The following is a 26,064-nucleotide window of genomic DNA, read 5'->3' as shown; positions in this document are numbered from 1 at the left end:
GATGGTTTGGGAGATGATGGTTTGGTGCTCAGGGGTGGGGTCATGATCAAGGGGGCAGTAGGAGGAGGTGTCGGAGAGTTGGCGTCTGGCCTCGGCGATGTAGAGGTCAGTGCGCCATACTACAACTGCGCCTCCCTTGTCCGCGGGTTTTATGGTGAGGTTGGGATTGGAGCGGAGGGAGCGGAGGGCTGCACGTTCTGCAGGGGAGAGGTTGGAATAGAGTAAAGACAGGTATCTGAATAAGCAATCCAGTGCAGTATTGAGGTGAAAGGTATTTATGCGATGAATGAAGTACGTATAGTGGTGGGTATCAAGCCCATATGCTACATCTGTCTAGCAAGAAAGTTCCTTCTCTTGCTTCAACTTCAGAACAACCCTTCAGCTTACAACAGCCTTCCATTTCTCACAATAACCTCTCTGAAATTCTACAATGTTTATCATTATATTTGTGTTTCTAAAGCACCTTATCAAGGCAAAGTATGTCGCAAAATTCCTGTAATGAATATCACTTGATGGCCAATCTACTGCCAAATTAGAAACACAGGAACATTCAGCACCCTCTAATGCCATTCAGTTAAGTCATGGCTGATATGTATCTCAGCTCTATCTACATTCCTTGTTTCCAGAACCCTGAGGGGCATTATCTAACAAGCTTTGTTGCAAAATTTTCAGTTGAACCTGCAGCCTCATCATCTTTTTGGACGAAAGAGTTTCAGATTTCCACTGCCGCTTATGCAAGGAAATGGTTCCTGACACCACCCAGAAACGGTCCAGCTTTAATGTTAACATCATGGCTTCTTGTCCTGGTCCTTCCTACAAAAAGCAATTGTCCTTTAATCATCTGAAATACTTCAAAGAACAAAGAACAATACAGCACAGGAACAGGCCCTTTGGCCGTCCAAGCCCGTGTCGACACATTTTGCCCTTCCATATTAAAACCGTCTTCACTTACAGGATCCATATCCCTCTATTCCCTTCCTATTTATATATTTGTTCAAGTGATTCTTGAATGCTGCTATAGTGCCTGCTTCCACCACCTCCTCTGGCAGCACACTCCAGGCACTTACCATCCTTTGTGTGAAAAACCTGCCTCGTACATTTCTTTTAAACTAACCCACCACCCCCTCCCTTGCCCCCTCCTTCACCCCAAACCATGAACCTGTGTCCCCTAGTAATTGACCCCTCCACCCTGGGAAGAAGCCTCATACTTTCCACTCTATCCATGCCATTCACAATTTTATAAACGTCTATCAGGTCACCACTCAACCTCCTGCGTTCCAGTGAAAACAAACCCAGTCTATCCAACCTTTCTTCATAGCTAAAATACCCCCTTCAAGGCAACATTCTGGTAAACCTTCTTTGTACCATCTCTAAAGCATCCACACAGTGTAGTGACCAGAACAGTACACGATATTCCACAAAGCTGCAGCATAACTTGTCTAGTCTTAAACTCAATGCTCCTTCCAATGAAGGCAAGCATGCTGTTGGATTTTTTACTATCTTATCTACCCGCACTGCCACCTTCAGTGATCTATGGACCTGTACACCCAGATCCCTCTGCATATCAATACTCCCAAGGAACCTGCTACTCACTGTATAGTTTCCACCTGTACTTGACCTTCCAGAATACATCACCTCACATTTGTCAGGATTAAACACCACTTGCCATTTTTCTGCCGATTTCCTCCCACTGATCTATATCCTGCTGTGTCCTCTGACAATCCTCCTCACTAGCTGCTACTCCATCAATCTTTGCATTGTCTGCAAACTTACTGATTATACCAGCCACATTTTCCTCCAAATCATTTATGTAGACCACGAATAGCAAAGGTCCCAACACTGATCCCTATGGAACACCATTAGTCACAATGCTCCATTCTGAAAAGCATCCTTCCACCGCTACTATCTATCTCCTATGACTAAGCCAGTTCTTGATCTGTCTTCCAGCTCACCCCAATACCATGGGACAACCTTTTGTACCAGTCTGCCATGAGGGATCTCATCAAACGCTTTACTGAAGTCCATGTAGATAACATCAACCATTTTTCCCTCATCAATCATTTTCGCCACCTCCTTAAAAAACTTGATCAAGTTAGTGAGGCATGACCTCCTCCACACAAAACTATGCTGCTATTGCTGGTAAGTCCATTTGCATCTAAATATGTATTGATCTTGTCCTTGGGAATATTTTCCAATAATTTCCCTACCACTGATTAAGGTAGTACAGATCAGTAATTTCATGAATTATCCAATCTCCCTTCTTAAACAATTGGATAACACCGGCTATTCTCCAGTCCCCTGGGATTTCACCTGTGGCCAAAGAGAATACAAAGATGTCCAGCAATGCTCCAGCAATTTCTTCTCGCCTCCCTCAATATTCTGGGATAGATACTGTCAGGACCGAGAGACTTAACTACCTTAATACTTTTTAAGATACACAACACTTCTTCAATTTTAATGGCAACTTGGCTTAGAAATTCAACACTCCCTTTCGTAACATCATCCTCCACGAATTCCATCTCTTTGGTGAATACCAATGCAAAGTATTCATTGAGGATCTCACCTACTTGTTCTGGTTCCACACAGAGATTCCCTCCTTTGTCCTTGAGTGGGCCAACCCTTTCCCTGGCTACCCTCTTGCTCTTTATATGTGTTAAGAAAAGGCCTAAGGATTGTGCTTAATCCTGTTTGCTTAATCCTGTTTTCATGACCCCTTTTAGCCTTTCTAATTCCTTGTTTAAGCTCTTTCCTACTTTCCTTATATACTTCAAGGGCTTTGTCATTTCCCATCATCCTAGATCTTATGTATGCTTTCTTTTTCTTTTTGGCCAAGGTGATAACATTCTTGGTCATCCAAGGTTCACATATCTTGCCATTCTCACAGGAATGTGCCACTCCTGAAATCTTATTAATTGCTGTTTGAAATTCTCCCACATGTCCAATGCGGATTTACCCTCCAACAGCCACCTCCAATCAAAATTCTCCAGTTCCTGCCTAATGTTGTTATAGTTTGCCTTCCCCCAATTTAACTCCTTCACCTGGGGATTGCTGTTATCCACGAGTATCTTAAAACTCATGATTTTCTGGTCACTACTCCTGAAATGCTCCCGCACTCATCTGGTCAGGCTCAATTCCTTAAACCAGGTCCAATATAATGCCTTCTCTGTTTGGACTGTTTACATACTGTGTCAAGAAACCGTCCTGAATGGTCCTTACAAATGTTGCCCCATGCAAGCCCCTAGCACAAAGTGAGTCCCAATCAATATAGGGGAAGTGGAAATCACCCACCAGAACTTGCCTAATGTACTTTTCACATTGAGACACTTCAGTTAGACCAACATTTAGCGTTCTGTATTCAACCCACCAAGAACCAGACTGGGAACTGGATTGAGACTGGAAATCAGACTGGGATGTCAATCAGACTGACACCAGGAATCAGATTCGGATTTGAACCGACTGAGAGCCAGAGCTGGACTGGAATACAGAATTGTACTGAGACTGGGAGCCACTCTGAGATTAATTTACTTCATGTATGATCTTTGTAGCCAAAATTGAGAAGAGTTTAGTTTGAACCAAGGTCGTCAAGGTAAGAGGACAGGATCCAGCTTGCAAAGAAAATGGTCCTTTGACCTGTTAGTCAACAATGATTTTGCTTGGATTTTGCTTTGGAATATTTAATTGAAGTTCTACTCTATAATTATTTGGAGTAGAGAGGTATCATGAAGAGTGATGCTAGCTTATATAATTAATGACTACTCACTATTGAAGGCTATTATTTCCATGTCTCAGCTCATGACAGCTTCATAATGGGTTACTTGTAAAGGAGAACATGTAATAAGTTCAGCTGAATGGTTCTCCTTTGTTGAGTTGATCTTACTGTGTATCTTTTGTTGGGTAAACCTATAGGAGGGTGCCATGATAGGCAGAGCATCTTTGCCAGCATGCTGCTGTGACTTTTACTCCTGTTCTTTATAAAAGATCGGCAATGATTTAACATAATGTATTCGCCTTCACAATTGGCACAATCCTTTATCAAAAAAAGAATGATCAGTAGTTGAAGGTGATCATGTTCATGTTCACAGAGTTTGGTGAACCCCATAACTTCCATGTGGTTCATATTTCCTCATTGTGTGCCTGGGGTCATGTGGGGGTTAGGAATTAAATCCTGTATCTGCTTTCTGTGTGGAAAAAGGAACAATATTACGATGCTGTGTACAGAATCTCAGTGGTTCTGAGGAGCTGAGGTTAGAAGTGTTACTGGGAGTGTGAAGAGAAGAGTTAACCCAGCTACCTTATCTGCCTTTGGGTGACCTTGTTGGAGGTGGGTACACAGCAGCAGTGACAAGTAGGCAATTATGACCACTTGAGGGGCGCCCAGTGTCATAGAATCCTGACAGTGTAGGAAGAGGCTGTTCAGCCGATCAAGTCCACACCGACCCTCTGAAGAGTATCCCATGCAAACCCAACTTCCCCACCCCGTAACCCTACATTTGCCATGGCTAATCAACTTAATCTGCATATCTTTGGACTGTGGGAGGAACCCAGAGGAAACCCATGCAGACACACGAAGTACATTAAAAACTCCACACAGACAGTCGCCCGAGGCTAGAATTGAAGCTGGCAGTTGTGGGACAGCAGTGCTAACCACTGAACCACCACGCCAGCTCATGGCAGATGGATCTCCCACTAAATCCAAAAGACTGGCGGGTGTTTAAGCAGCAGGCTGGGGATTGCCATTGGCACCTTTTCTATATCTCCCTATCCTCAATCGGCAGGAGGTTAGGGGCTACAGCCAATGGCCGCTCACCATTTTCACATGTCCCCCGCAGCCTCAAGGAATGCCTCAATTTTGAAGGGCCCTCAGGCTTCCCAACATGGCTTCAGCAGTGCTCCTGTCTCCCAGTGAGGTTGATGACTGTCCACAGCTTCAGACTCTCTCATCAGGGCCTCCCATCTGAGGAACCTGCTCACTGTCCTCCATTGGATAGTCAACACAGAGGCAACCTCTTAAAGAGTCACCTCTGGGAAGCTTCCACAGGTAGGTGGGGTGCAGACATCATCCAGAGTGGGTCATGACCTGTGGGTCAGCTCTAGGACAATCCTCTAAGACCCAGAAGATTCCACTCTGTATCCTAAAGACATAACAACCACATTTACATAATACCTTTAACATTACAAAGCATCCCAAAGACACTGAGCTAAGCAAAAAGCTCCAAGATGAAATAACAAAAATCTGAGAGAAGGAGATGGTTTTATGGAGTGCCTACAAAAAAAAGGGATAGACACGCTAAAAGAGTCAGGGAGGGAATTCCAGCATGTAGGATCTGAAATATTTCTTGCTATGCAATATGTCAAGTGGTCTTTTAGGTGCTTCAGTTCACTGTCTAAAATAACCATTAGGTCCCATGCATATGCTACTGAGAAAATGCTGTCTGTTTTAAGACCTCTTGTTGAAATCAGTTTAATCGACCATAACAGAAAAAAAACCACCTCTAGTTTGTTTTGACAACATTTTCATTTGGAGCCAGATGGAGAAAATGGTTTGTTCTGACCACCAGAGACCAAAATTGTCCCCATGTCCCAGACTCCAATTGCCACTACCACCCCACCCTTTGCTGACCCCAATAATTTCTTACCAGCGACCCAGAAGGAAATACAGTAAAGCGTGCAAATGACATACGCTGGTCTGTTTCAAAGCAGAGCTTCAGTACCCCTAGTATTATCATTTCCAAGCCTTACTTTTCTCTGATTCTTCTTTCCCTCTGGGAAAATCCTGGAAATGAATTTGCTGCCAACAGCAACTTCAATTATTAAAACAAGACTGAAGACCCAATTTTGGCTAGTCTCATGTTTCCCATTTCAGGCATGCACACCTCCCGTTATGTTCTAGAAAACATTATTATTAAGACTCCCCTCTTCCCTGCCTGCCCCCCCCTCCCCTTATCCCCCACAGGGTCTGCCATCCCCTGCAAAGTCCCTCTCAATAAAGCCTGAATTACTCCCACCAGGGACAACAGTAGAACATTCACTGCACGGGGAGACTTGTCTGAGAAAGTGGAGAGCTTGCAGGGAGGAAAAATGTCATTTCTGTTCAGTATTCATTATAAGAACTCCATTTTGGTCTTTCCCTACTTCAATCATTTCAGGAAAGCTGTTAGAAAATAATGATAGGGTTTGTGCTGAGGTAATGATTCTGACTGAGTCCTCCCACACTGCCATAAACATGCCTTGAGATTGATTTCGCGCACTCATTACTTAGATTTTATTCTATAGGTTTACATCATTTCACCAGTTTTGCCCACTATAATTGGTGAAGTGGAGAAACTTTGGGTAGATTCACAGTCACCAACACTTCTTGGTATTAGGTTGACCTACTGATACGATATGGGAAAGATGTCCACAGAAAGTGTTTGGCAGAAGAAAGGCTTAATTCTGAGAAATAGAGAAGATTTATTCCATATTACTTAACAGCTAGTCACATTACATCTCTTGTATGCCTATCAGGCTCAATTTAAGAATAAGCACAATTACTGCTAACAACGAGTACACATACAAAAATACATTAAGGTTGTTAGCTCCTTGAGGGATAAGTACTTTATCTGCTGCCAGATGGAGCTTATTTCAATGATTAACTCTTTCAGACATTAACTGTCTTATACGCCATTGTCTATCAGGAGCTCTTGTGGTGTTTGGTAGTGTCCCTAACTCTGGATGAGGAGGCCCACCAGCTCCAAAGGTGTGTAATAACACCTGAGAACAGATTATTAGAAAACATCTACAATGTTCTGCAATCCTGGCCTTCTTAACACCCTCAGTTTCAATTCTTGCCCCCATTGGTGACCTTTGTCTTCAGCTGCCCAAGCAGTTTCTAGCTCCCTTTGAAGGGGAGGTGATGGCCTAGTGGTATTCTTGCGAGACTGTTAATCTAGAGACCCAGGTAATGTCCTGGTGATCTGGGTTAAATTCCAGCCATGGCAGGAAGTGGAATTCACATTCAATTTAAAAAAAAATCTGGGGTTAAGAGTCTAATGATGACCATGTTGCTGATGGTTGGAAAAACCCATGTAGTTCACTAATGCTCCTTGAGGGAAGAAAATCCCGTCATGACAGTTGAGGGGAAAAGAGAATCTAGAATTACATGGCAACCATGTAATGACTGTTGATTATCATAAAAACTCATCTGATTCACTAACGTCCTTTAGGGTAGGAAATCCGCTGTCTTTACCTAGTCCGGCCTACATGTGACTCCAGACCCACAGCAATGTAGTTGACTCTTAACTCTTCTATGGGACAATTAGGGATGGACAATAAATACTGCCCTGGCCCCCAATGTCCACATCTTGTGAATAGAAAAAATATCAAAACCTTGACCCAATTTCTCATTATCTGTTCTAGTGCTTTATTTGCATGATTCATCGTCAAATTTTATTTGATAACATTATTGACCTTTAGTCGTTTTACTACCCTACAACACAGTACATAAATGCAAGTTGTTATTGTTGAATAATCATGAATCACTATGGTGGTCTTTCCCTCTGCTATTCAATTTTAGATTTCTCCATGCTATTCCATGTGCTGCGTTATGTCTTTGGAGTAGTACATTTCTTAATGATTGGCTAATTCTAGATCTTGTCAAATTTAAAACCTTGGTTTATAAGAGACACATTGCTACTCTGTTGTGAACTGTGATCTATTGGTTTTTGCCAGTACCGTGCTTGGTAGGAGACCATCATTCCCAAAACTACCAACAGATTTTTAAAATACTTTTTAGTTGATCTCCAGTGCTCATTGTTTTTGATTAAGTTTAGATTCCTCCTCACTGCCATTTGTGGGTGCTCACCTCACTAATTTGGTTTGAAAGTGGAGTTCTTGTCCTAAAGCATTACACTCACTCACTCTCTAAGCATTCTTGTTTATCCACAAGCATGTGCCTGAGCTGCACCCCTCCCATCTATTCAGTCTCACTCCCTTTCTCTGTCCCAGTCACTTAATTCCTGTCCCCAACTTGGCAGATTTCTACAGTGCATCCAGTGCATGCCATTTACAAGATGCACTGCAGAAATTTGCCAAAGACTCTTAGACAACATCTTCCAAACCCACCACCACTTCCATACAGAAGGACAAGGACAGCAGATATATAGGAGCACCACCGCCTGCAAGTTCTCTTCCAAGCCAATCACCATCCTGGCTTGGAAATATATCACCTTTCTTTTGCTGGGTGTTGCTGGGTCAAAGTCCTGGAACTCTCTCCCTAAGAGCATTGTGGGCCTATCTATAGGAAATTACCTGCATCAGTTCAAGAAGGCAGCTCACCACCATCTTCTCAAGGGCAACTAGGGACGGGCAATAAATGCTGGTCCAGCCAGCAATGCCCACGTTCCACAAGTGAATTTAAAAAAACTTCACTGTGCAAGAAGTTTTAGCTGGAAAGTCTTCTCTAAAGAATTAGGGTTATTTTGTTTGATTGTCCCGTTGAAAAGGTAAGCTTCACTTGAGTTGAGAATGATAAAGAACGAAAAGGGTTTGTGCACTCGCAAAAGCAGAATAGACAAAGAGTTTAATTAACTATAAAGAAGAAAATTGATTATTTCACGAACTGATGTGGGTAGTGCATTGAACGTATTTAACAGGCAGGTTGTTACCATGAAGAAATACTTCTGATGGACATTGGGATGCACTTTCAGTCCCTGTCCCTTGACATTCCTACCTCTTTGATAAGACACATCAGTAGGATTCCTCAGAGGAGTTAGAGATGAAGTAAAAAGATTGCAAAAAACTCCAAAGATGTACTATCCTGACGTGGCAATGTATTACTGTTGCTTCTTTATCAGTCCCTTTCCCACAGCATTGTGGGTCTACATACAGCAGATGGACTGCAGTGGCTCAAGAAAGCTGCTCACCATGGGCTGTTTGGAATCGGCAATAAATGGTGCTCTTGCCCACGAGGCTCCACACCTCATGAGCCAATTTTTAAAGAAAATCTTCAAGCTGCTAAAATCTGAAATAAAATGAGGAAATGTTTGAAATATTCAACAGGTCACTTAGAGAGACAATTAAAGTTAGTGTCTCATTTTGACAACTTTTCTCCAGGACTTTTGGTAAAAGATCTGACAGGTACAAAAGATGGTACCATATGTGGAGAATTCAAATAGCAGAAAGAATTACCTGTTTCATCAGAAAAAGATGCCAGTTTGTGGTTGCCTAGTTGAAGCTTACAACGCAAAGAAGATTCCTGAGATAAGGGATTCAAGTGTCCAGAAATACAAGATATAAGGAGGAGGTCAAGGAATATTTTGACCCAAATTATTAGAAAATGTGGGGCAGGGGTTTGTTTTTAATTCGTTCAAGGGGTGTGGGCTCTGTTAACTACGCTATCATTGATTGCTCACCCCTAATTGCCTGGAGGGCAGTTAATAGTCTGTGGATCTGGAGTCACATTTAGGCCAGACCAGGTAAGGATGGCCGAATTTCCCTCCCTAAAAGGTTATTAGGGAGCTGAATGGGTTTATCCTGACAATCAACAGTGGTTACATGGTTGCCATGTTGTTATAGATATTTTTCATTGAATTTAATTTCACCGTTTGCCATGATGGGATTTTAACCCACATCCTCTTAAATTACAGGGAAAAGTCTTGAAGCAGACCATATAAAGCAGGGTAAAGAATTAATCAATGAATTAATCATAGAAGTTTAATAAGGTAAATTCCAGAGATGTGAGATGACTTATGAGAAGGAATTGACCAGTTTAGGCTTATATTTGCGAGAGTTTGGAAGAATGAGAGGAGATTTCGATATTTTCCTTTAAAAAAAGGGGCGGCATGGTGACTCAGTGGTTAGCACTGCTGCCAAACAGTGCTACAGACCAGGTTCAATCCTACGCTTGGGCAACTGTTTGTGTGGAGTTTGCACATTCTCCCTGTGTCTGCGTGGGTTTCCTCCAGGTGCTTAAGTTTCCTCCCACAGTCTAAAGATGTGCAGGTTAGGTAGATTGGCCATGTGAAATGCAGGGTTACAGGGTAAATGAAGGGGGTGGTGTGTCTGGATGGGGTGATCTTTGGATGGTTAGTTTGGACTTGATGGGCTGAATGGCGTGCTTCCACATTGTGGGGATTCTTTAATCTAATTGAGATTTATAAAGAAGTTAAAGGGGATTGATAAAGTAGGGGCAATCTAGAATGAGAGTTTTTTTTATTATTTCATGGGATGAGGGCATCGCTGGCTAGGCAGCATTTATTGCTCATCCCTAATTGCCCAGAGGGCAGTTAACAGCCAACCACATTGCTATGGGTCTGGAGTCACATGTGGGCCAGGCCAGGTGAGGATGGCAGTTTCCTTCCCTAAAGGACATCAGTGAACCAGATGGAATTTTCTGACAATTAACGATGGATTCACGGTCATCATTAGATTCTTAATCCAGATTTTTTAAAACTTGAATTCAAATTCCACCATCTGCCATGGTGGGATTGCGAACCCAGGTCACCAGAATGTTATCTGGGTCTCTGGATTAATAGCCTAGCGATAATACCACTAGGCCATCGTCTCCCCATGACTTTGGGATAAGGGGAGGCAGATTTAAAAGAGAGATGAGAAGGAACGACTTCTCTGAAGGGTCTGTGGAATTCACTACCCGAGAGCATGGTAAATGCAAGGGCACTGAAGTTACATGTTTAATTAGTGTTAGGTCAAAGTTTATGGGGAGCGGGCAGGAAAGTGGAGTTGAGGCTAAGATGAGACCAGCCATGACTGTATTAAGTGGCAGAGCAGATTCAAAAGGATGAATTACCTACGCCTACTCCTAGTTCTTATGTTTGTTATGTTCTTATATTTCTGAGGAGCATTTTGATTTAGTAGCATAGCTGTGTCAATCTATTGGGAAGACTTGGACTGGTTGGATGTATTGGTCTATTCCTGTTCTCATGCATCTTTTGTCCCTTGAATCCTGATATTTAGTAAATAGCCTGGATTAGATGCAAGCTGCAGTTATTCAAACTGCAGTTGTTCAAGATACACTGGGTTTGGCACCCCAACAAGAGGAGCATATCTAAAGAGTTTGGTGCATCCTGGATTGGTGTCTCAGCTACTGAAATGCTTCCTTCAAAAGCTTGATACCATGTCATGCTTCTTTTGATTATACACTGTTGTTATATCTTTACAGAATCTCACTGCCTGTGCTTGTCTGAACACCGGCCCCATCAAGAATGCCACTGTCATCCCCGGCAAGTGTCCAAGCCCGGGCTGTAAGGAGGCTTTCCTGACTTTCATGTGCGTGATGTGCATTTGCAGCCTCATTGGAGCCATGGCCCAGACCCCAGCTATCATTATACTAATCAGGTAGGCCACCTTGCAGTACTGCTTTGTTCCCAAGCTTTAACAGGTACCTCCAAAAAGGAGAATGATTATAATTAGCTCCTGTGACCCTGATTGCCTGGTGGAATAAATGTCCTTGTTTGGGTGTAGAACACTTCAAGAAAATATATAGACCAGTTGGTGCCATGTTCAAATTATTGTCTGTGCTTAATTAATTGATTGAAGCTAAGGGAAATGGTTCAGACTTAACAGTTGATCCCAATGCAAGCAGCCACATGTACATCCTTACTAGTGCATGGGCATAAGCCAGCTCACTAAGCTGTATGTAAGATGGAGGTTGTTGCCACCATGTGTAGGAAACTACGGAACCTGCTTGGTCCAGCACAGAAAAGCCACTTACCAGTCTATCTAGAAGTGTCTCTTGTAGATAACAGGATATAGCTTCTTGCATATTGAAAGAATCTGTACCAGCTTTTCATTATTTTCATTTTATTATTTTATCAATTTTGGTTTGCAGCTATGAACTAAGAACTGTGAGCTGAAAATGACCTTTGGACTGTGGGCAGCTTGAGTTTAAAAGAAAAACAACAAACAAGCCGTGATTTGTTTGTGAGGCCAGGTCTGGAAGTTAATTGCAGCTTGGTTCTTGATCAAAGGTTCTGCAGATGCTCTGAAACTGGGGCAGAGCAGTAGATTTACACAAATCTAAACAAATAGCAAATATTTGTCATTAATGAAACCAATATCTGGGAACTGGTTCCAGCAAGTCTGATCGAGACCTTATGCTCCAGCAGATAGCAGATGTTGAATGGTAACCAGGACCTTGTGGGGAGGTGCTCAGTCTGACAGGGATAGACCAGAGTTTGAATTGGGTTTTGGACTGTGTTTTCTGGGAGAAGGAGTTTGGCTGTTGATGCTACAGCATAAAGATTTGAGAGCTCCCTGCCTAACTCCAGTTATTAGTTGTTAGACATTCAGAGAATAGAAACTAAGTTGTAAGTATTACTGACTTCCTGTCAGTGAATTGAAAGGGTGTTTCTGACTGATCTGCTTGTGGAATATTCCTCATGCAAACCACGTAAATAATCTAATCATTTGTTATTTTTTCTCATTTATCCTTTAACCGTGTTTGTTTATCTATCTTTTGTGTGAGTGGGGCTGAAAACAAATGTTATTAAGTTTAAAATCATAGACATCAATTGGACAACTTTGTTGTTTAATTTTGGTCTGCCAAATTTACTATATTGCTAATAATTTGCTTAGTCTTTCTTTTAATCTACAAAACTGGTGACTTGAATTGATTCTTTGCAAAGTCTGGGATTCAAAAATCTGGTTAGTGACCATTGAGGTCAATTTTGAGAATCTTTGAATGTTTTAATTTCACTATGTCGTGGATACCAGGTTGGAAAGGCTGATTTGGTTTGTCTGTTTATCACCATGTCATCACCATGTTAGCAATGAATTACAGATTACATTGACATGATAGACATTGTTACAGAGACATTGAGGAGGACCCAATGTCAGGTCTCACTTCTTCAAGATCCTAAACTGTTGTGTCCAAAGTTCATCTGACATCACTATAGTGGGTAGTGCTTATTGGCACTCCTCAGTATTAATCCTTTCATGCCCATATGCAAAACTCATATCAACAATGGATCATGCTTACTGATGCCCTTGTAGCTATCATCAGATCAATTACCATTAGACCCATTGTGATGAAGACACAAGTAAACAAGGTACACTGTTCCCACCAGACAGAACACTAGAGATCTTTAAAAATCCATATCATTCACATAGCTCTCTTGGAATACTTCTGAGGATTAGAGAAAAAAACATAAATATCATAATGGAAAGGAAAGTCCACAAACTTCTGATTGAATGGTGTTACTGGCTGACTTTTTATCTGTGGGATCTGGGTTCAAATCCAGTTCAAATGTGCAAAGACTCTTCCAATTAACACTAGAAGGCACTATGTGAAATTAGTTCAGAAAATCTTAGAAGATAGACCTTTGTTGCAGGGTCTTCTATCAGCGAATCACACAACGCACCACATCTAGCCATCGACTCCAACAGCTCATGAAAGAGCAAATTTTAAAATAAAACAAAATTGCTACAATATACTGGGGGACAGTGGTTTACTAGTAATGTTATTGCACTAGTAATCCAGAAATCATAGAATCAAATCCCACTAAATAATCCCATAACAGTTGAAGATATTTAAATTCAATTAAACAAATTTGGAATTGAAAGCTGGTATCAGTAATGGTGACTATGAACTATCAATGATTGCCACGTAAACCTATCTGGTTCACTAATGTCCCTTGGGGAAGGAGATCTACCATTCTTATCTGCTCTTGCCTACATGGACTGCAGATCTGCAGCAAACATTGTTGACTTTTAACTGCCCTCTGAAATGTTCACTGCTGCCTCACACTGCCAGGGACCCACGTTCAATTCTGCCTACATGGAGTTTGCACATTCTCCCCATGTCTGTGTGGGTTTCTGCTGGGTGCCCCAGTTTCCTCCCATAGTCCAAAATGTGCAGGTTAGAATCGATTGGCCATGCTAAATTGCCCATAGTGTCCAGGGATGTACAGGCTAGGTAAGTTAGCCATGGTAAGGGTAGGGTTATGGGGATAAGATTGAGGGGCTGAGGCTGGCTCTTGGTCTGGGTGGGGTGCCTTTCAGAGGGTCAGAGCAGATTTGATGGGCTGAATGGCCTCTTTCTGCACTGTAGGGGTTCTATGATGACAATTATGGCGTGGGCAACAAATGCTGGTCTTATCCGTGATATTTACAGCCCACAAAAGAGTACATTTAAATAAAAAAGTGGACACTAACATAAATGACTGGCATAGGAAACAGTAATAGAGTAACAGAAACTCTCCAGGTTGTGTTGCTTAATGCTGCATGTAAACTGCTGTATTTGACCTGCTGGACTAATTGAGATTGTCAATTAGCATCACATGTACTGCACCAGATTTAGGGATATTGATACCATAGAGAATGGAAGCTTTTTTCTGTATTTCCTTCATGCTGTGCCTGACTTGCATGTGATGAAATTGGTTTTACGCTCCCGAAATTGAGAAATATTCCATTCCTTTGAATTTGCATTTTTTACTTTTCGGATCTAAAAAGCATCTTTTAACGCCACCGTTTGGCAATGAAGATGTTTAATCAAGAAGAAAGCCTCACTATGATTTGGTTAGCAGGTGCGTGACAGTAGAGAGGTATTGAACCTCATGGTTCACACTTTTTTTTCAGTTTTAATTTAATTTACCTGTCCATGTTAAGAAATGTGTACAGAATAAAAAATAAGCAAATTGTCTGGCGCTTCCTTAAATCTTTCACTTTGTAATAAATCCCAATATCAAAGATGTCAAAAAATCAGCAACGTTATACTTGAAAGTTAATGAGTCAGAAAATAACAAACGTCCATCTGGAACCCCAGCTTTCATTTTTCATTCCCTCTGGCATTAGGTCATCTGTTTGAAAGTGGTTTGTAATTTGTGAAAGAAATAATTGTAATGGATGTAACTAGTTGCAATGCAGTTGTGGGACCAATTGATTGTGAGCATGCTAATTAATGGCCATTATATCTGCTCATGCTTTTCCTGCAGAGCCGTCAATCCTGAGCTCAAGTCGTATGCACTGGGAGTTCTGTTCCTGCTTTTGCGATTGCTCGGTGAGTTTCTGCAGATCTGCCTTTTACTTTATGTGATTAAACTGATGAAGGCAATGATCTTTTTGTCCTCACCGTCCACGGGTATAGTGTTGGAAGATTGGAGAGTGACAAATGTCATTCCTTTGTTCAAAAAAGGGAATAGGGATAACCCCGGAAATTACAGGCCAGTTAGTCTTACGTCAGTGGTGGGCAAATTGTTGGAAAGGGCTCTGAGAGACATTTATGATCACTTGGATAGACACAGTTTGATTTGTGATAGTTAGCACGGATTTGTGAGGAGTATATCATGCCTCACAAACCTTATTGAATTCTTTGAAGAGGTGACCAAACACGTGGATGAAGGTAGAGCAGTGGATGTGGTATACATGGATTTAAGTAAGGCGTTTGATAAGGTTCCCCATGGTAGGCTCATGCAGAAAGTTAGGAGGCATGGGATAGGGGGAAATGTGGCAGATTGGATTCAGAATTGGTTGACCCTTAGAAGACAAAGGGTGGTAGTGGACGGAAAATATTCAACATGGTGCTCAGTTAAAAGTGGTGCACCACAAGGATCTGTTCTGGGTCCTCTTCTATTTGTGATTTTTGTAAATGATTTGGATGTAGGAGTGGAAGGGTGGATTAGTAAGTTCGTGGATGATACGAAGGTGGGTTGAGTTGTGGACAGTGCGGAAGGCTGTTCTAGGTTACAAAGGGACATTGATAGAATGCAGAGCTAGGCTGAGAAGTGGCTGATGGAGTTTAACCCTGAAAAGTGTGAGGTGATTCATTTTGGAAGGACAAATTTGAAAGCAGAATACAGAGTTAATGGAAAGATTCTTGGCAGTGTGGAGGAGCAGAGCGATCTTGGGGTTCATGTCCACAGTTCCCTGAAAGCTGCCACCCAGGTGGATAGAGTTATTAAGAAGGCGTATGGTGTGTTAGCTCTCATTGATAGAGGGATTGAGTTCAAGAGCCGTGAAATTATGCTCCAGCTATACAAAACCCTGGTTCAGCCACATCTGGAGTATTGTGTCCAGTTCTGGATGCCTCATTAGAGGAAAGATGTGGAAGCGTTGGAAAAGGTGCAGAAGAGATTTACCAGGATGTTGCCTGGAATGGAGGGAAGGTCTTAACGAGGAAAGGTTGAGAGAGCTAGGGCTTTTCTTTTTAGAACGGCGAAGGATGAGAGGTTACTTGATAGAGGTGTACAAAATGATCAGGGGTATAGATACAGTGGACAGTCAGAGACTTTTTCCTAGGGTGGAGGTAGCTATTACGAGGGGGCATAGTTTTAAAGTGAGTGGAGGTAGATATAGAGGAATTTTCAGAGGTAGGTTCTTTACTCAGAGAGTGGTAGAGGCGTGGAATGCATTTCCGGAGAGTGTAGTGGAGTCGGCCGCATTAGGTGCATTTAAGTGGCTATTAGATAGGCATATGGATGATAGTATAAGGTAGGGGTGGAGGGAAGATAGACCTTAGGTTTAGGGTAAAAGTTCGGTACAACATCGTAGGCTGAAAGGCCTGTACTGTGCTGTACTGTTCTATGTTCTATGTTCTATGTTCTATGAGAAAACTAGGTGGTAAACGGCCATGAGGGAAGACCAAGGTTGCAAAGAGTAGAAGAGAAGATGAGATGAAGCAAGAAATAATGGTTGGGTGACATAGATTTGGCGATTAAAATATTGCTGGGAAAACAGAATATGTGAAGGAAAGACATTTTGTCATTTTGAAATACTGGGAAAGAATAAACTAAGAGTTGGAGTTGGTGTAGCAAATCTTGATTTCAGCACAAGTAAAGTTACCATAGTCATACCAGAGTATAGGACTGTTCTCTTATGAGAGAGAGATAGCTGGTGGTGGCTGAAGCGGAGGGTCACCACACCTCAGGTGATGGGAGAAAGAGAGTCCTTTCTGGTAACCTCAGCTAGTCCAGGAATTTAACCCACGCTGTGGCATCATGCTGCATTGCCAGCCAGCCAACCAGCCAACTGAGCTAACCAGCCCAAGTAAAGTGAGGGAATAATGGCACATTTGGAAGAAACTGATGAAAGCTCATAGCAGTCAATGAACATGAACAAAGCAAGGCAAGAAAGGTTGAAATACAGCCAGAACAGGGAGACTTCAGCTGAGAGAAAAACAAACCTATTCAGCAAAAATCTTTTCTTGCCTCTAAACCAGGAGTATGAAAGTCATTCAACATAGGGACACTATGAAGCGGAACTGGTTGATACGTAGTTGAATGGTAAAGAGTTGTTGACTCAGAAATGGATTGGAAATTTAGACAAACCAATTTTCATGGTGTTCCATCTCGAATTCAAAGCATAAAGCAAGGCTGTGTTGTCACTTTTTCAGAAGCTGAGAAATTAAGTGCAAGAGGGTGAAGCCCCAGGTTAAAGCAGCATGAAATCTCAGAATCTCTTTCTATTCAGAGTGATGTGTAGCAATGTGCCAACTTTGGCTCAAGTGGTAACAGTCTTGCCTTTGAGCTGGAAGGTTATGGGTTCATCTCCACAAAACCTTGATCATATATCTAGGCTAATACCTCGATGCAGTACCGAGGGACTATGGCCCTGTCAGCCATGTCATCTTACAGCTTGCTCAATGTCAGACTAACACTGTCTCTGCCTCTTCAGGTGGATGTAAGTAAGATCCTGTGGCATTATTTGAAGAAAAGTCATGGATTTTAGTCAGACAAATTTCATCCAGCAATCCTGCCCCGTAGGTGTGAAACCTTGCAAATTATCTCTACATTTTATTACAATTTCCAACCCAAGTTCACTTTGAGTAAACTGCCTAGTTATAATGGCAATACTTACTTGCATATGGTTTAACAGTGAATTTTAAACCTGCTGTAATTACTGTAATCAATCCACGTTTCCTCTTCAGCAACTGTGCTGTGCTCTAAGATCAGAGAACATTGAAATCAGTTATTTGGTTAACACTATAGAAGTCTGATTCTCTTAAAGAATTCAAAATGTTGAATTATGCTGCAGTTGCTTCAGTATTCATTGATCAATGTAAATTGTTTGCTTTGTCGGCAATTTGGATAAATCATTAAAATAAACTAATTACTTTGTACCACAGGATTCATTATGCACTGCTTAGAGTAAGTTGCGAAGTTTGGTAGAGACACTCACTGCCTGTCATTTAAAAGACCACTGTTTTCTATTAGTGATCAGATTTAATTCTGAAGTAACTTGTCACCTTCTCCATTCTACATCCATTTCACTTACCCAAGTATCATGTTAATTACTTGTGCACAAGGTTCTATACAGTGTAGACAATCATGCTTATTTGGGTTCTTGGCTGATTGTTCAAGACACCTCAGTGTGTAAATCCTGAAATTTTAGCCTCTGGTATCTCTCACCATTTTAAAAGGTGAGGTGGAGGATTTTTTATGATGTACATCAGTGGCAAAGAAGTTTGCTCAATGAAGTTTATTAGACATTACCCTTATTGTGATATCGAATGCTTCAATTGTGAGGAAGATGGATCTCACCCCCAAGATCTCCTGACATACAAGCACTCTAAGCAGGAAGCATTCATCCAGGAGGGGGAGCCCAAAACTTTGATTTTCCCCAATACCCCACAAGCACAACGCGCCTTTCTGTAGTGCCTCAAATGTAGTAAAATGTCCCGATAGCATCGTAGGAGTGTTATCAAACAAAATATAATGCTGAAGCACAGGAGGTGATACTGAGTTCAGTATTAAGCCAAGGGGTTCGACTGAGCGTTAGGTTTTAAGGAGTGGCTCAAAGTAGGAAAGGGACGTAGAGGAGCAGAGATAATTAGGGAGAGGATCCAGAACTTAAGACTTTGCCAGTCAGTTATGGAGCAAATAAATCAGGAATGTGCAAGAGACCAGAATTGGATAAGTACCAGTATCAGAGGGCTTTAGGTCTCACAGGGGTACTTTGAGCGAGAAGTGGATACAAGAATTATTCACAGAACAAAAACAACATGGAAGATGGACATTTAACTTGTTGTGTCTGCACCAGCTTTCCAAGTGTACAAAGCACCTAAGCAACCCACTTTGCCCTCACCCAGTAACCCTGTAAATAAGGAGGGGATTTTTAAAATCAAGGTGTTGCCCACCTGAGCGCAGGGAAGTCACTGTGCACAGCCATGATGGACGAATGGGACTTCTTACGTTTACAGAGGAGCTGAGGTCAGCAGAATGTGATATGTAGGTACTCATTACAAACTCCAAATCTCACTCTGCCATCATTAAACAAGCAATGAACCTGTGCCCTGAGACACAAAATGCTGAGTTGTGCTCTGTGGGCAATCAATTGCCCTTCATTTTTGTTCTGCAGGCATCCTCAGATCAATATGAACCATTTTCAGCTGCATATTCTGTGACAGAAATGGCCTGCAGTCAGATTGCAAAGCACACTAAATCTCCTTGGTGAAGCCATCTGAAAATTAGGCCACCACTGGAGTACTGTGTGCGGTTCTGGTTGCCGCATTATCGAGAGGATGTGACTGCACTAGAGAAGGTGCAGAGGACATCCATCAGGATGTTGCCTACTCTGGAGTGATTCAGCTATAAAGAGAGGGTGGACAGACTGGGGTTGTTTTCCTTAGACCAGAGAAGGCCGAGGGGGGATTTGACTAACGTGTACAAAGTTTTGAGGAGCATAGACAGGGTAATTAGGAAGAAGCCGTTCCCCTTAGTAGAGGAGTCAACAACTAGGGGACAGAGTTTTAAGATAGAAAGAAGGAGGCTTAAAGGAGATTTGAGAAGGGCTGTTCACACAGTGTTGTGGGTATCCGGAACTCGCTGGCTAAAAGGGTGATTGAGGTCTGAACCGTCAAAAGATTTAAAAACTATTTCCATAAACAATTGAAATGCCAAGTCAAACACTGGAAAATGGGATTAGAACAGATGGATGTTTAGTATGGTCATGATGGGCTGAAAGACCACTTTCTGTGCTGTAAAATTCCATGACTCTATGGCACATGATCAGATTTGTTCATGGAAGCAGTCCCAGGCCATCAGTCCAGTAAAAAGATTGTCAGAAGAGGGTTAATATGTGCCCTTAAATATTTAAAAGCTTGATTAATTCAACAGAATGGGAGCATAGTTCAATGCTGCACTTCTTCCATTAATGGAAAGAAACATTCAATATCCTATGAAGGTTGAAAGGACTGTTTACAACCAAGATGTTAACTCAGAGGTCACACAACGCCAAGTTATAGTCCAACAGGTTCATTTGAAATTATAAGCTTTCGGAATGTAGCCCCTTCATCAGGTGAAGTGAGAAAGTAGCACACGGACACAGAATTTATAGACAGAGCGATCAAGGGCAGAGATCAAAAGATCATAGAAATGCTGTGAGTGGAGTATCAAATAATACGTCTCTGCTCTCTCTGCCTATAAATTCTGTGTCTGTGTGCTTCTCTCTCATTCACCTGATGAAGGGGCTATGCTCCAAAAGTTTGTGACTTCAAATAAACCTATTGGATATAACCTGCTCTCGTGTGATTTCTGACTTTGTACACACCAATCCAACATCGACATCTCTACTTCAAGATATTCAGTGAGTAACATCAAAGAATCATAAAATATTATAACATTGATGAAGGCCACTGAAGGAGGAGTAGAACTTTGTCCCACAACCCAACTTAGTCTGTGATCTTGTAGGTGCTTCATTGTTATTTTGTCCAATTTACTTTTAAAATAATTTACGCTATCGGCTTCTACATTTAGGGTAAAATATTTCAGATTCCAGAAATGTTGAGGGTGAAGGACATCACTCTTCAGCATCTGTTGAGATCTTTTCCTGATGATTTGATGACTGTCACTTCTAACCACTGATCCCTCTCGCCAGAGAGATTCACCTTTCTCCATTTGCTGTTACTAAATCCTTTGGTCATCTTGAAAACCTCAATGAGGTCACCATTTATCATTCTTTTATTCATGGGGGAATATCACAACTTTCCCAAATGCTCTTTATAACTGAAGCCTCTCATCTCTGTAACACTTTTCTATACGCTTTCTAATGAGGATTCACAATGTGATGTGGAACACAGTAACATAAAATTTAATTACCTCATTTCCCTAATGCCAGACTTCTGCCTAATTGCATTGACCCACTTTTCAATTGATAGCAAATTCTCTAAATTGCAATGAAACAATCTACAAATTGTTACTGCAATGGTTGTCATGATTCGACCTGAAATGATGCTCCCAAAATGGGGTTTGTTAGGTGGATAACTTCAGGATTTTGTCTCAATGACAATAATAGAGTGGGAGGGCATGCTGAATGGTATTGTTTTGAAAGTGGTGAAGTCCCCATGTTTTGATGGCGTTGTTCATTCTTGATATAAAAATCACTGTGTGCTGAGCTGATGACAATCTTACCTTGCTGAATAACTGCACTGTATTCTGTAGATTAGTGCTTATGGTACCTACAGTGCACTTAGCAGGTAGGAAGGGTTGGACATTAAGTATGATGGTGGGCTGCTGCCTGGTGGGTTTTGAATTCAATGATCTGAGACTGAGAATGTTTCACGTCCCCCTTTTGTCAATACAGGACTAGGTGTAATACTCCAAGAATTATCTATAAGGGTTCAATACTAGTTAATTGGGACTTTGAATCTAACTGTACATAAACATATGCTGATACTATTGTTTCATGCTATGCATCTATAAATCAACCTCTCAACCATCATATCCAACCTTACTCCTATCTAATGTGCATGATTGTTGCCTTGATTAAGTGTCTAGATTCATTGACATTAGCAGCTTTCTGAATTATCTGACAGTTAGTGAACATCATATTCTACTCATCTGTTGAAACACAATTCCTTTCGAGTGATAATCGTCTCCCTTCAATACATCTTACTTCTCTGAACAGGCTTGATTACAAAAGCTTTGTGAAGGTCATTAGCAAATGTGAAGAACGGAAGTTTCAGAATTGAATTGTGTCAGATTCCATTAATCACTGGTTGCAGTTTCAACAATTCTTCAAGACAACGCAGTACCGTTTTGTGCAAAGACAGCTCTCTATCTAATTTGTCACTTAATTCCATGTGCCTCACCTTCATTACATATTTTGTGGGCACCTTGTCAAATGGTCTGAAAGTCAAAAAGTATCATGCATCAATCAGATTCACAAACACGGACACATCCATAAACCAATGTTGTCAAATTTTCTAATCCTTGTTCTGCTAGTTCTCATTCATGTTAAACCCCTGATCCTCAATTGCTTGTCAAGTACCTTTCCCATCATCAACATTGAGCTAATGGGTTTCTGACTTCCAGGCTCATACCTTTGTATTGATGGAGATTGAATTACATTTATTATTATACTGTCTTTCTGCATCCTAGGATGTAGGACTGAGGATTTGAGGATCTGAGCTCAGAAGTCTTGTTGCAGTTATACAGGGCTTTGGTAAAACCTCACTTGGAGTATTGTGTGCAGTTTTGCTACTTAAGAGACGATATGCTTATTCTAGAGAGAGTGCAGTAGGCTGATACCGGTGACTATCCTCTGAGGAGAGATTGGTTTGATTAGGCCTGTATTCAGTAAAGTTTAGAAGGAGGAGAGGGGATCTGATTAAAACATACAAAATTCTAACAGGGCTGGTCAGACTGGATGGAGAGAGGGTTTCTCTTGGTTGAGGATTCTAGAACCATGGGTCACGGCCTCAGGATACAGGGTAGGCCATTTAGGACTGTGAAGAGGAAAGATTTCTTCAGTCAGCTGTGGAACTCAATACCATAAAATGCTGTGAAGGATGTAAAACTGAGTTTATTCAAGAAAGAGATTGATCATTTTTTGGACAAAAGCATTAAGGGATATGGAGAAAAAGCAGGAATATGCCACATTGAGCTAGAGACATCTTCATACTGCATGACAGGACAGACTTGAAGGTCCGAGTGGGCCACTCCTGCTGCTAGTTTCTAAGTTTCAGTGATTTGGTTAGCTATGAAGGATGATGTCTAGTTAACCCCATTTCTACTCATCCATTTCCTTCAGTATTTTTTCATTAAATTCCCCTCAGAGCCCAATGCCTTTTTAGAGTACCACCCTTTGCCATGCTACATCACAGAGTGATGGGCTGCAGTACTGATCTGGGATCTCCCAATACCCCTTGATCCCTTCACCTGTTTTCCTGCATGCATCATTTGGCCAACACATGGAACTGGGAAACAGATCGAGAAGGGAACCCAACTGACACACAACATATTCATTTCAACTTAGAGGGTACTAAATACACTGAGAAAGCTGGACGAGATATCACTCAGCAAACTCACTGGCAGTCTGCAGACTGGGACAGCAGGTTCAGTGGGGTAGGAAAAAAGAACTTATTCTTTTGTTAAAATTCATTCACGGGTTGCTGGCTTCACTGGGTGGCCAGCACTTATTGCCCATCCCTAGTTACCCTTGAGAAGGTGGTAGCGATCTGCCTTCTTGATCCACCCCAGTCTATTTGGAGCAGGTATATGCACAATGCTGTTAGGGCAGGAATTCCAGGATTTTGACCAGTAAAAAGTCAACTCTTTGATTAAATAATTGCTTACCCATTGGTCAGTTTTGGTCTGGTTGTGTAACATTTTGCAGTTTTGTTTCTATCTACCCTCACTCTGACAGGTTTCATTCCTCCGCCTCTCATCTTCGGTGCTGGGATCGATTCGACGTGCTTGTTCTGGACCACAATTTGCGGGGAGCTGGGAGCCTGTATGTTATACGATAACGTGGTTTATCGGTACCTCTACATCAGCATCGCCATCACGCTGAAGACATTTGCATTTATCCTGTACACAACGACCTGGCACTGTCTGAGGAGGAATGCCAGCAAGTACATCAGGGACGATGAGAGAAATCTCCAGCCACTAACTGCGAGTGACCTTTTTGCATCAACCTTAACGTTGGACACTGTAGGAAGGGACTCCAGCCAACCTCATTCTCAAAAGACCAAATTTATCTACAATCTTGAGGACCACGAATGGTGTGAAAATATGGAATCAGTCCTATAAAGAAAACTTTTGAAATTCATTTTGTACTTTTTTTTGGAGATGGAAAAAGAGAAACATCGTGACAATGCCAGAAGATGCATTTGCAGACTTTTCAACATTTTACTTTAAAGTTCTTGTTTCCAGGCCAAGGACAGGACTTTCTAATAATTGCGCGATGGCTTTCGAACACTTGTTAATGTTTTTGGGGAAAACTAAAGGGGTTCATCAATGTTAGCCACTAATTGTCAAGGACTGTAATGACAACAAACATGAGTACCACGACTTGAAATGCTGTGGTATGCCACATCACAGGGTGAGGGACATGGGTCTGCTCTTGCAATTCTAGTGCCCTATCGATTTCAGCTGAGGGCAGTTACCAGATCAAAGCCAGGCACTGCCCTTACAGCAAATCGGTAGGACCATCAGTTTTACCTTAAACAGACCATTTTTATTTGGGGTATTCGGAATGACCATACTCCCCAAAAGCTTTACCTGGGGCATGGGGAAAGGAGAAAGGGTGGGGGTAGGGGGGCAGAGGGGAGAACCAACTCTGAATCCTGAATCATCCAACCTATGACAGCTGGAGTCGAATCCCTTTAAAAAGGCACAGTGAATAACAGATCTACAAAACCTCACGACAAGGGAGTATGAGGCCACATGTGAGCTCAAAGGTAGATGATGCGTGCCACAGAGTTCGATGAAAACACCTTGACCAAAATAAAGAACAAAGGACCTCTGAGAAATGAGATTGTAACAAAGTCTCTGAACACTTTGATCTCATGTAAATAAATTTGTGACCTTGCCCACACTTAGCGATAGATGAAAGAAACAATTTGCCTCATTGGTGTCGGTCAAAGTGGTTCAATTTTGACATTGGATACAAAAAAGGTCCTTTTTGATACTGAGGTTTTTCACTAAAGAAATTGCTGTTTCTCATGCTGACAACTCCCAAAAAAATGACTTCTTCACAAGTTGCGTGTTATCTGAAATGTTATATTTGAGTTTTATATAGCAGTCTGAGAGATCCCTAAATGGTTCATTGAAAATCACCGGCCTAATTAACCTTTAATTTGGTTTACCAAATTCACACACATCCAACACACAGGCACTGACATACCGTTAGAGTGGGGAGGTGTTGATGTTGTGGTAATATCACTAGACTAGTAATCCTGAATCCAGTTTGAATTTTACCATGCCAGATGGTGAAATTTAAATTTAATAGCAAGCTAGGTTAATGGTGATCATTTAACACCGTCAATTGTTATAAAAAGCAATTTGGTTCATTAATATCCCTTTAGGGAATGAAATGTGTCATCCTTAGCTGGTCTGGCTTATTTGTGACTCAAGACTCACAGCAGGAACGTGGACATGAAGAGTGTTGATCCTATTGAATGGTGGAGAAGGCTCGAGGGTCCAATAGGGTTCCTATGTTCCTAATTTCATATGATCTTATGGACTCTGCCCTCTGAAATGGCCCTAGTAAGACAGTCAGTTCAGGCAGCAAATAGGGTGTGTCCAGCCAGTGAAAAAAATTACCTGTCCATGTTAGACCTTTGAACAAGCTATCCACTTATTTCCATTGCTCTCCACTTTTTCCATAGCCCTGCCGATTTCTTCTTTTCAAATACTTATCTAATTTTCTTTTGGAAATTATTATTGGCATTGATTTCATCACTGTTTCAGGCATGTGTTCTTAAATATTAACAAAAAAATCTCTTCGTCTTGTCTTTGGATTTTTTTTGCTAATTTCCTTAAAGTTGGTGACCGTTAGTTATCAAATCCTCCTGCTAATGGAAGGAGTTTCTCCCCACCTTTCTCCAAACCCCTTACCACTCTGAACCCTTCTAATAAATCCCTACCAGACTTTCTTTGCACTAATGGAATCAATAATTATGAAGCTGGCTAACTGAGAAATCCACACCAGTAGAGATTTGCTTTGTTAATAGAAACACAGAAATACAGCTTAGAAGGAGGACGTTCTACCTGCTTTCCAAATGAGCAACTAACTTAGTATTCCTCTGCCACGATATCGTTATAACCTTGTATCTTCTTCCATTTCACAATCAAAAGTATAATACTTAGGCCAATCTAACATGATGTAACATTGCACTTTTTTTGGAAAAAA

The 26,064-nt window shown here is 41.5% G+C and overlaps 1 protein-coding gene across 3 annotated transcripts in view; it reads left to right on the top strand.

The window, feature by feature from the left end:
- Positions 1 to 25,363, top strand: part of slco3a1a (solute carrier organic anion transporter family member 3A1a) — a 181,544-nt gene extending 156,181 nt beyond the window's left edge. For 2 of the 3 annotated variants that reach the window (XM_048615978.1, XM_048615977.1), the window contains exons 8-10: positions 11,156 to 11,331; positions 14,928 to 14,992; positions 23,575 to 25,363. In XM_048615978.1, the coding sequence (XP_048471935.1) occupies positions 11,156 to 11,331; positions 14,928 to 14,992; positions 23,575 to 23,960 (627 nt within the window). In that variant the 3' untranslated portion in view covers positions 23,961 to 25,363. The remainder of the gene's footprint in view (positions 1 to 11,155; positions 11,332 to 14,927; positions 14,993 to 23,574) is intronic. The other variant, XM_048615979.1, reaches the window with a different exon arrangement.
- The last annotated feature ends 701 nt before the right edge of the window (positions 25,364 to 26,064 follow it).

This window comes from Rhincodon typus, chromosome 33, assembly GCF_021869965.1.
Source record: "Rhincodon typus isolate 14 chromosome 33, sRhiTyp1.1, whole genome shotgun sequence".
Classification (NCBI taxonomy): Eukaryota; Metazoa; Chordata; class Chondrichthyes; order Orectolobiformes; family Rhincodontidae; genus Rhincodon; species Rhincodon typus.
The sequence above is the reverse complement of the archived record's forward strand: the minus strand, read 5'-3'. Positions and strand labels throughout refer to the sequence as shown.